General features: G+C 37.3%; 1 protein-coding gene across 1 annotated transcript in view; it reads left to right on the forward strand.

The window, feature by feature from the left end:
- LOC131062017 (uncharacterized protein YNL011C) overlaps positions 1-12,030 on the forward strand; it is a 255,936-nt gene extending 243,906 nt beyond the window's left edge. Inside the window, exon 12 of the mRNA XM_057995873.2 lies at positions 11,880-12,030. Coding sequence (XP_057851856.2) covers positions 11,880-11,996 — 117 coding nt within the window. The 3' untranslated portion in view covers positions 11,997-12,030. The remainder of the gene's footprint in view (positions 1-11,879) is intronic.
- Positions 12,031-12,266: the final 236 nt, after the last annotated feature.

A 12,266-nucleotide genomic window follows, 5' to 3' on the forward strand; every position in this document is an offset into this window, starting at 1 on the left:
TCCCGAGCATGTGATAATGTTGAAGTTCGTTGGGCAAGGACGCAAAGATCATTGAGGATGCAAATTCCCGTTCCGGTTTGAGATGTCTTCACTAATCTTGAATACTTCAAGATTTAGCATCTTGAAGTAGCATGAAGATCATCATAGACAAACGATGATGTAGTTAGATTCGTGTCTTCGGACACACAAAATAGTTTCAATTGTGTATTTGTAATTTCTTTCGACAAGTTCATGTAAACAAATTTTGTAATTGCAAGTGTCATTTTCACTTGCATTTTTGTAAAATGTAATTACATGTAAAGCAACTACAAGTTGAGTTAGCTTAGGACTGTAGTTGGAATAAGTCACAGTGGTTGAGAGAATTTCTCAAGTTAGTTAGGATCCTCCCACCTTTTTCTAAAAATTCCTCCCCTATATATACAAGAGGGGGTCTTTTGTATCTTTTATTTTTTGGGAATGCAACAAAACTCTGCTAGTTTGTATGTACACTCTAAGACTTTGAGCTTAGTTGTAAATTAGATTGCAATCAATTAAAAGAAGCAAATTGCTTTCAAACTTTGTGTTGATTCAAGGTGTTATGTGACGACATTTTCTGGAGATTGATTGTGAGTTTCGAGGTGTTATACAAGAGGGATTCAAGCTGAATCTTGCAGACTTTGAGCTCCTTATAGTGTTTGGAGTTTTAGACTGGTTTTAAGATTTGATACTGCACACTTTGAGTTCCTTGTCACGTTTGAAAGTATTGTACGATGCTCAAGCAAAGGGGGTAATTTGCAAACTTTGTGCTGCTTTTATTTTCTATGTTTGTGCATAAGAGGTGCATCATGTAGTTAGACTTTGAGCTACTGCATATTGTGCTTGGTTACTCGAAAATCATCTAGAAAGGTTGATAGGAGAGTAGATAGTTGAAGACTTTGAGCTTTCTTTCTGTTTTCCCGTCTGTTGCTGTATGTTTTATCATCTACCAAATATTTAAAATAACATACCTAAAGGTATTCTATCCTCTCCTGAAAAATCACTGTTGATTCCAAGGTCTATATATGCGAACAAGTGACTTTAGTGGGATAGCTACTTGGGTAGTGTATGTTGAAAATCTCAATGGGGACTTACGTTTTTGAATGTCTTTTAAGCTTCTGGACTTAGATGGATTTATCAATTTTAGATTCTCTCTCTTTTTTTTTTGGATTTTCCGAGATTTAGACTTTCAAAAAAAGGGGGAAAAAGGAGACAGGGTTAAGAAAGCTGATCTAAACCTATGAACTCTGGAGACGGTATTAACTAGGTGTTCTCGGTAAACCACACTTTGCTTCGCCACACTGAGGACAACTACACAAAGCGGGTGCAATCTTCAACGGGTTGTGCTTATGATCGAAATGTTGGCATACACAGGGGATAGGCTCAGACTAACTTTGCACAGTAAAATAGAAATCATCCATTCACCAAAAGTATGAGCAGAGCTACACCGTCAATTAATACTTATCAAATCCTTCATTCAATTCTAACAACATGAAAGCAAATCTAAATTAACTTTTAACTAATGTGTTGAGGAAATTGAAACCATGCTAATCACTCAAACAACATAGATTACAAAGCCTTAAGAGAAAGTGCACATGCAATATATTATTTGAAAATGACCTTCACGCAACAATATATCAAAAACCCTAATTGAAAGTTATAAACCCTAATTAGGGTTGCTCAAAACTTTATCAGTCAGAACAGACAAAAGAGTGACATGTGGCATAGCTGCTATTGTCACTGAGGTGAGTGTCTAGTTTCCCTTTTTGGAGATTCAATGTATCTGGACACGATGAGCTGAACCTCTTCCATAGTGACACTTGGTAGGTTTCTAATTTGGAAGTCGACGATGTCCACATCGTCAGTACACGTGGCGAGGATGCCTTCCCACTCAATTGCCTGGACAAGAAAGTTCTCGTCAATGAGGAGAAAAATCGCGATCCTTGAGAGATCGCCCTTATCAATCATCCTCGAGTCTTTGAAAAAGCTCAACTGCATTCTGGTTCTCAGGTTCTCTGCGTGCAGGTGTTTTTCTCGTATACCCTCTTTCTGCCAAATTTCTGATGCCACACGAAATACTTTACTTAAAATCTCTCTGACACTTTCTTCCATCTCAAAAGACTTAGTTTCAGATTTCTTCAGGACTTCAATCCTGGTGACCAAAGCATAATACCAAGTGTTAAAATCATACCTATCCCTAGCCTGGATGACACCTGCATGTACCAAGTTTCGCTTTGACAGACCTCGGATAATCCTCAATTGTGGAAGTATTTCATCTTGGATTTCTTCAATATCTTCCCAATTTGCAGCTAAGTCTTGAATTCTGCTGACCAATGAAGAAGCCGACTCATGTGTTCATACCAAATTTTCCACAAGTATGTCAGCACGTGCCGAAGCATCTGAGATCCATTCCTTAGCTTGCGTGAACGTGCCCTTCATGTCCTCATAATCTTTCATCGACTCTTACGGAAGAGGCTGCGGAGGGGTGACTGGTATCTCATGATTAAGTGGCTTAGTTAGATGGAGAACATATTTCCTCCACTACTCATTCTCTTCCTTAACCTTCCTTCTTTTTTCCTTCTCCTTGGCTAGCCTTGCCTTGAGAGTGTTGCAAGAGTCATCAAAGTATTGGACTTCTTGGTCCTAAGTAGGCTTACCCAACTCTACAGTAGTAATCTTATAATCTTTCGGGGCAATATTGTCCCGATTTTTACTTTCTTTCGCCACAGCTATCTGAATCGTTCTAATCCCTACACTATCCCTCTGAATCAAAGAGAATTTTCTAGATTTGATGTGTTTCTTTTCCTAAGTGGAGTGAATGCTCGCGAGGAAGTAAAAAGAAGCTTTTGCGATTTTCGGAGGGTATGCACACAGGATAAAGAAGGAAAAGTGGCTGTTTTTGTAGGTTTGTGTTTGCAGAGTTGAACCCATTATCTTCGGGTGTGGGAGATCACCCTAGGATGATGGATTGATTGTCCCATTGAGAGGCAATATTTGGACTTCATTTTCAGAGTTTAGATGAAGTTTCATTACTGGAGCTTGATTTGCTAATAAATCATGAGGATATTTTTGGTTTTTTGATTTGCATTAATCTCCTTCAAAAGGGTTTACCATTTTGGAGGTTTGATCGATGAAATGCTTTTTTCCTGAAGATTATGCAGCCATATGGGATTTTGGGGGGGGTTTTTGAATTCATAAATTGGTTCAATTTATGTGTGGATCAAGGAATAATCTTGCTGAGTGCTTTATAGGTTTGTCTCTCTTAGGAAATCAATGCAATGCACGTGATTTACAAATTGGAAGCAAATAGAGCAGCTGTTTGGGGTGCTGATATCAAGCTTGAAAAACTCGGATTTTGCAATAACTCGGCAAGGCTAAAAAATTTTAAAAACTCGGGACTCGCCAAAACTTGGCAAAAAACTCGGCAAAACTCGACAACTTTATCGAACATTTGAAAATACATTTTTTTTTATATATAATTCAAAAACACACATTTACACCAAATTTGTATAACATATATGATTTCCATGATATATAAATTAAATTTTTTTGGTAATACATAGCAACAAATGCAAGTATCATAGCATAAACCAAAAACCAAGTGCAACATATGTATAAGAGTTCAATACATATCAACGTATCATAGTGACAGTCTCATAGAGTTATAGAGTCATAGACCACAAAACAAGAACCTCTGAAATTCTGATTACATATCAAGTTCAAAGTTTGGTATCAATGAAAATAAGAAATCATAAATTGCGTCTACGACTAAAGCTCAAAACAGATTGTGGCCGCTGGGTGGGTGGTGCTGAAGTAGTGGCAACATCCTCAACACTAACAGGTGCCTCTGCTGCATGATCAACCTCCTGCTCCTCCTCACGTGCTGCCACTTCCGCATCCCATTCCTCTCCTGCCCTCTCCAACTCACTCAGCTGCTCATTAGTAAGGAATGGATCCAAATCATTATCAACATCATCAGGAGAAGCAACCCATTCTGCTGCATATGGATCAATGTCATCCAAGTCAAGTGCTTCATGTGAATCTTGCCCTAGCACCTTCTTCTCATGTAATCGAATGTTGTACCGCACATAGACAAGATCATTCAAGCGTTGTTGAGTCAACCTATTGCGCTTTTTTGTGTGGATGTTCTCAAAAACACTCCAGTTGCGCTCACAACCAGAAGCACTACAAGGCTGTGATAATATGCGGATGGCAAGCTTTTGAAGATTAGGCGTTGTGGCACCATAATCTTCCCACCACAAATCTGCAAGGATACAAAATGTGATTTATAACTTGTAAAGATTTCAATAATCTTAAAGAGAGAAATAAATGGTAAAAATTAAACATATGTTTTTTTTTACCTGGTCGTAAGGTGGCTCTCCTACGTTTGCAATCAGGTGAAGAAAACAATTCCCCTAAGGCCTTCTTATAACTCTGCAACTCATCAAGTATCAGGTCTCGAAGGATCTCATCATCAACTAATCTCCGAATGCATGTGTCAAGGCCAATTCTAACCTCTGCATCTGCTTTGAAACTCGGAGAGTAAAAAAACTTGGGATTCAAGAAGTAGGCAGCAGCATGAATATGTTGGTGGAGTTGATGGTTCCACCTCCGATCAATTATGCGCCATATGGGTTCATACTTGGTCTTGTTTGACCCATACAAGTGTTGAATCGCCTCTTTGGCCTTATCCATGGCCTCATATAGATACCCCATGGAGTTATGATCCCCATCCACCATTCGTAGCATCCTCACCAACGGTTCTGACACCTAGATATAAAAAATCTAACAAAATCAGCAGATTGAAATATTAGAAAATTAAATAATAAATCAACAATTAAAGTTTCAAAACTTACATTGATGATCTCCTCCACTATCTTGGCAAAATTAGTATCAAAAATGGCAATCACAACCTTCTCTGCTTCAGGCTTTGTAGCATAAGGACTCCCCAACCATCTTTCACTCACGAACATCCGCTTCAGGTTGGGCAATGTAGCAAGTATGCTCTGCAAGGTGAGGAAATTGGTAGCAAAGCGTGTGACCCCCGACCGCACAAGATCCTTACCTTCAGTGTGCTCTCTCATAAGATTCAGGACCCATGTGTGATTGTAGATGTATTTGGTGATATTCCTTCCATCTTCAACCACTTTCTTTACCCAACTTAGTTTCCCTATGTCCTCAAGGAGCAAGTCAAGACAATGGGCAGCACAAGGGCTCCAAAATAATGTCGGATGTCTAGCCATTAGAAGTTTGCCGGCTGCCACATATGCAGCTGCATTATCAGTCACAACTTGGATGACATTCTGCACTCCCACATCCATCACCACTTCATCCAACATGTTGCACAAGGTCTCCGCATTCTTCACTTCATTGGAGGCATCAATTGATTTTAAAAATACTAACTGTCCTCCTGAAGCAACTAGAAAGTTGATGAGTGTCCTATTCCTACCATCTGTCCATCCATCAGAAAGAATGGTGCAGCCATTCTTTTCCCAAATAGTCCTTTGCTCTTCCACTAATGCATGAGTGTTTTGGACCTCATCCTGCAATAACGGTCCACTTACCTCGTAACGGCTTGGGGATTTGAACCCCTTACCTGCCACAGTCAATGCGGTGACCAATTGGTCCCAAGATGGACTAGAAATAGCATTGAACGGAACATCGTTGTAGATAAAAAATCTAGCACACGCCACCTTGGCTTGTTGGTGAGCCTCTTTATTCCATGCAGTGCCAAGCAATCCAGGTTGTGCACCAGGAGTGTTACGTGGAATAAAGAAGTTTTCCATGTTGCTGTCCAAAGTTCCCTTTGCTCGTATCCGTGGCCCAAGGGAAGAACTAGATGTCCCCACATCTGTATGTGACCCCATGGAACTCAAATCTGCCCTTGGGGCTGCCATTGCCTCTGTTGTTCTCTTTTTTGTTGCCTTCCTTTGATCATATGCTTCAAGCGTTGCTATTGCATCTCTCGTAGCCTCTTCAGTACATTCCATACAGCTTGTGGTATCTCGGCATTGAATTTTTGCAAGGTGATATTTGAACCTATTAATGCCACCTTTTACAATTTTTTTGCAATGGTTGCAAAAAACATCTCCTCGTTTTGGACCTGGTCTCCCATGTTTCCAACAAGGGTCTCTCTTTTTGCCACCAACTTTAACTGTAGAAGCTGAATCCATTTTCTTTCAAAAAGATGTGGAAAAAAACCTAGCAAAAGAGAGGCAACATTTAGAGATAAATAACATTGTTACCAAAAAAAATCACAAACATCCAAAAATTACAATGACTGTATAACTGTATTTTATTTACAGTCATCTATTAATAGATGACTCTCTAAAATTAAAATTTTTAATTGGTTGTGTATTTTTTTAAGTTTTTAACTTCAAATTTAAATTTAAATGAAATACTTTAATACACATTGACATTACACAGTTGACAGTCATTTCAAATGACTATGAGTATTTCACAATTGACTGTGTAATACACAGTCATTAATTACAATGTACATTAATGATTAATGTATTACACAGTCATCAGTCATTTGAAAATGACTATGTATTACACAGTCATTTCAAAATTTGAAAATGACTGTGTATTACACAGTCATCAGTCATTTGAAAATGACTGTGTATTACACAGTCATCATTCATTTGAAATTTTGAAATGACTGTAATGACTGTGTATTACACAGTCATTTGAAAATGACTGTGTAATACACAGTCATTTCTCATTTGAAATGACTGTAATGACTGTGTATTACACAGTCATTTGAAAATGACTGTGTAATACACAGTCATTTCTCATTTGAAATGACTGTAATGACTGTGTATTACACAGTCATTTGAAAATGACTGTGTAATACACAGTCATTTCAAATGACTGATGACTGTGTAATACACAGTCATTTGAAAATGAATGTGTATTACACAGTCATTTGAAATGACTGTGACTGTGTAATGATGACTGTGTAATACACGGTCATTTGAAATGACTGTGACTGTGTAATGATGACTGTGTAATACACAGTCGTTTGAAAATTTGAAATGACTGTGTATTACACAGTCATTTGAAAATTGAAATGACTGTGACTGTGTAATACACAGTCATTTGAAATGACTGTGACTGTGTAATGATGACTGTGTAATACACAGTCATTTGAAAATTTGAAATGACTGTGTATTACACAGTCATTTGAAAATTGAAATGACTGTGATTGTGTAATGATGACTGTGTAATTCACAGTCATTTGAAAATTTGAAATGACTGATGACTGTGTAATACACAGTCATTTGAAATGACTGTAAATTGTAATTACTAATGATTGTGTATTACACAGTCATTTGAAATGACTGTGACTGTGTAATACACAGTCATTTGAAATGACTAAGACTGTGTAATACACAGTCATTTTCAAATGACTGTGTATTACACAGTCTTAGTCATTCGAAATAAAACAATACAAAAAGATACCTGGTCGTGCGTGCAAATGCAAACAATACAGTCATTTTGACTGTGTAATACACAGTCATTTCAAATGATTGTGTATTCGAAATAAAACAATACAAAAAGATACCTGGTCGTGCGTGCAAATGCAAACAATATAGTCATTTTGATTGTGTAATACACAGTCATTTCAAATGACTGTGTATTACACAGTCAAAATGACTGTGTATTCGAAATAAAACAATACAAAAAGATACCTGGTCGTGCGTGCAAATGCAAACCCTATGCAAATCGCGTGGCGTTTTTTGCCTTCCGGAGTCGCGCGAGCCGCGAAATGGAATAAAGACTTCGGTTTTTTTTTTGCCTGCGACTTAAGTCGCGTTTTTCTCGCATTTTGTGCCGCGTTTCGGGCGGGTTTTGGCCATTAACGGCGATTATTTGCCAAAAAAATCGCGGCGAGTATATAAAAAAATCGCCCCGAGTATTTCTGCGATTAACTCGCGCGGCATTATGGATCGCGATTACTCGCGAGTTTTTGAATTGCTCGCCGAGTTTTGCAAGTATGCAATTTTGAGAGCTTAAAAATTGAAGATTATTGAAGAATAGAGTAATTTGGGCGCTCATTGTTGTTTGTTTTTTGAGTCATTCTGGCAATTTGCTTAAATGCACGCTTATGGAGAGCTACAACAGTTGTTTTAAGAGACATGTTTTGTCATTGCTGCATGAAAAGGAAATTCTAGGCACAGCTTGCTGTGTTTCGAGTAGTTTGGGTATTTTGATTCGCGGACATTTGGGTTAAGGGAATATGGGTGATAGGGATCACAGAGACCACATTGATCCTAGCTTGAGGGGTGTTCTTAACGATCTTGCTAGACGACAGCAGGATACACAACAGAGTATAGCTCATTTGGCGGATTTATTGGCACAACAATTGATTGGAAATAACAACAATAACCATAACAAGAACCATGGCAACAATAACAGAGGGAACAATGGAAACAATGGTTAAGAAAAATTAGAGCCTAGTTAGCCATCAAAACTTTGAATTTCACGCTGAAAAACGAGGATTCTAACTTATTTTCTTTAATTTTGTAGGGTGCGGATGACAACGGAGGTAGGATCGTCGAAAAGGACACAAATGAAGCTCCAAGTGAACAAAGATTCTCCACCTAAATCAAAAATGAATTCAAAATGGGAGAAGGTTGGTGATACCAACCTTGAGCACATCAATCTCAGAGAGTTCAAAAAGAGGATGCACGGACAAGATGGACAATTGCCTACACCCATTGCACAAAGGAATTCTTCTCCAAATTCAAGGCACTTGAAATAATTTCAAGGCGTCAAGAAAGAAAAGTCCTCAGACTTGGTGAAAATATAGAAAAAAATTCAAAATTCTTGATGGATTTCATCTCTAGAGGAATTAAAGACAAACTCCCAATCATAATCAGATGGTGACAAGAAGAGTATTCCAAAGGGATAACATCAATCCAACAATCAGGAAAGAAAATTTTAAATAACTTCAAGTCCAGACATCTGCTCCAAGGGGAGACTTCCAGACCTCAAAGATTCAAATGCAAGTGAGAAGAAGAGATCAAAATCTTGAAGGGAATCCAAGATCAAAGCTAGGAAGAAGCAAGCACAAAGAGTTGAGTCGTCGGCAAGGAAAGATATTCTAAGGCAAGTACATGGAAGAAGAACAAAGTGACCAAGGAGGACATCCAACATGCTGAGGTGGTGCCTCGTCATCTTCCAACCAATCAAATTGTTCCAAGTCAACATGTCTAGGTTCAATGAATTTGACTTATCCATAGAAGCTTCTAGAAGACACACTCCACAATGCAACAACTTTCTATTTTATTATTGGTTTATATTTAGCAGGACAAGTGTCCCCAAGTGTAATTTTCTCATTGGTCGAGGGGTAGTTAGTTGTAACAAACCCTAATTAGGGTTTTATTTTGTGGTCTCAGTCGTTGATTCAAAATCAATCTGGGCCATTAAATTGTAATTGAAGAGCCTATAAATTGAGCTCGCCCCTCATTTGTAAATCATGGGAGCATGTTGCAAAACATGTTGAGATAAACAAATTGTTGTTTACAATTGCCAAAGTAATAAGTAACGCATTCTTCAAATTGATGGTGATTACTTATCTTATTTTGGAGTTTGCATGGTTCTTATCCCTCATCATAGTTTAGATTTTATTTCATGTATGTTAGACGAATGCAAGATCTAAGAAGTATTGATTTTTGGTGAATCTTCTGCTCATACTTTTGATGAACAAATGATTTTTGTTCATTGTGCAAAGTTAGTTTGAGCATACTTTGTGGATGCTTAACTTCTGTGTGGATAAATATTGTTCGATTTGATGGTAGTTATTCATGATGTGAAAATCATAAGCACATCCCTTGAAGATTGCACTCACTTTGTGTAGTTTTCCCTAGTGTGGTGAAGCAAAGCGTGGTTATTGGTTTCATCGAGTCAATTCTGTCTCTTGAAGAATTCTTAGGAATAGATTAGAACTTCTTAACCCTTACCTCTTTTTCAGTTTTCTTGAAGTCCATGATCCAAGACCCAAACTATAGAGCTTCATTGTGAATTGAACGAGCCAAGCGTAAGTCCCTTTGTGTACTACCATCATATCACAACGCCCATTGAGCTTATCCACACGTCAAGACCTGACAAAAGAAACTTTCAAATCGCCATTTGATGTTCTCGCAATCTTAGCATGTGCAGTGATTTTGTTCAAGAGAGGATAGAGTGCCTTTGGACATTTTATTTTGTGCTCGGTGGGTAATAAAACACACACCAACAGGAAAAAGAAGCAATATGAAGCTTTGTGATTCGTTTCGGGAGGGGCATTTATGGTTTGATCTGTGTCTTTTCCTAAATGGAGCGAATGCTTCGAGAAAATAGAAAGAAGCTTCTGCCATTTTTTGAGGGTATGCGGACAGGAGAAAGAAGGAAAAGAGGGTTTTTTGCAGGTTCGAGTTTGTAGAATTGAAGGCATTATCTTTGGGTGTGGGAGATCACGCCAGAATGATGGATTGATTGTCCCATTGAGAGGCAATATTTGGACTTCATTTTCTGAGTTCTGTTGAAGTTTCATTACCAGAGCTTGATTTGCTAATAAAACATGAGGATATTTAGTTTTTTGATTTGCATTAATCTCCTTCGAAAGGGTTGAGCAGTTCGGAGGTTTGATTGAACAAATGCTTATTCCCTGAAGATTATGCAGCCATATGGCATTTTGGAGGGGTTTTTGAATTCATAAATTGATTCGATTTGTGTGTGGATGAAGGAATAATCTTCTGAGTGCTTTAGAGGTCTGTCTCTTTCAGGAAATCAGTTCGATCCAAGGGATTTACAAACTGGAGGCACATAGAGCAGATACAATTCTGAGAACTTAAAAAAATGAAGATTATTGAAGAATAGAGTAATCTGGGCACTCATTGTAGTTTTTTTCCTGAGTCATTCTGCCAATTTGCTTGACTGCACATTTATCGAGAGCTGCAATAGTGGTTTTAAGAGACATATTCTGTCATTACTGCACTAAAAGGAAATTCTGGGCACACCTTGCTGCATTTCGAGTGGTTTGGGTATTTTGATTCTTGGACATTTCATGCATAAGAGAGATATAGCATAGTTGAAGAGTCTTTCATGTATTGCTGCACTTGTAAGGGTTTCTTCACGTGACTTGGGGCTTCATTAACTTCTATTAATGCTGCTGTCCAAAAGGGTTTTGTAATAAGACCTGCATCCTATATTGTGAGTTTAATTTGAAGTATTTATGATTTTTGAATCAGTGGCTGATTGTTAATTGGTTTAAATTGGAATCTTCAATTTGTAATGAAATTTGCTTTCAAGTATTGCAATGTTACCATGAATGAAAGCAAACTCCGTTACACAAAACATCAGCATTAAAAATAGTCCATTTGACAAGAAACACTCCTTACATCGAGCAAAGAAACCAAAATTTTTTTGTGGGTTGGACACTACATAGATTATAATGTAGTCGGAATATAAATTCAAGAATATTAAACAATCCAATGCTACACATATGGAAGTTTATTAAAATGCATCTCTCCTAATATATCTATGCCTTTCTTTATATATTATCTGTTAGTTTGTTTCTACAACATGACACAATATTGTTATCAACGTACATTGATAGTAACTGCCAACAAAACAAAAAGATCGTATGTTCACTACATTTGCAAATTTCCTCAATTTCTCAGTTTTTATTGTTGTTCTAATTGCTAAGCCCACACTAAAATATCTGTGGCATATACCATTGCATAATATGGAACACTGGTATTTTTTCCAATTTACAAAGGATATAGTTAAATGCCTTCATTCTTAGAAAATATGATAAACCAAAAAGTATTGTGATGAATCTTATTGGTGAACAATTTTCTTGTCATGTGTCACAGCCTAGTGCATATGTAAACACCGTGTTGGCGCCAAAAGGGGGACATGTGCTAGTCGATATACAACATTTGGAAGTTCAAGCAATATGTGATGTGGTAACAAAATTCAAAATATTATAGTTGTTTCATTTTGGCATTTCTTTTAAGTTTCTTTTCTGTTGATTTTGAAAAGGGATTTTCAAATTAGTAGTAAATTACAAATTTTATGTGTTTTTCCCAAGAAGAATTTTCCATTGTAAATTTAACATAGCTGATGACTGAATTAAAATACTAGCCTCATAGTTGATATTGTCATAAATATTGGTTAATTATTATCATATTTATTTCAAGATCCACTTTAAGTTTCTATTTGAAGAAGACCCAAATTCATGCCATGTTATTGTGTAATGT

Source organism: Cryptomeria japonica, chromosome 2, assembly GCF_030272615.1.
Source record: "Cryptomeria japonica chromosome 2, Sugi_1.0, whole genome shotgun sequence".
In the NCBI taxonomy this organism is placed as follows: domain Eukaryota; kingdom Viridiplantae; phylum Streptophyta; class Pinopsida; order Cupressales; family Cupressaceae; genus Cryptomeria; species Cryptomeria japonica.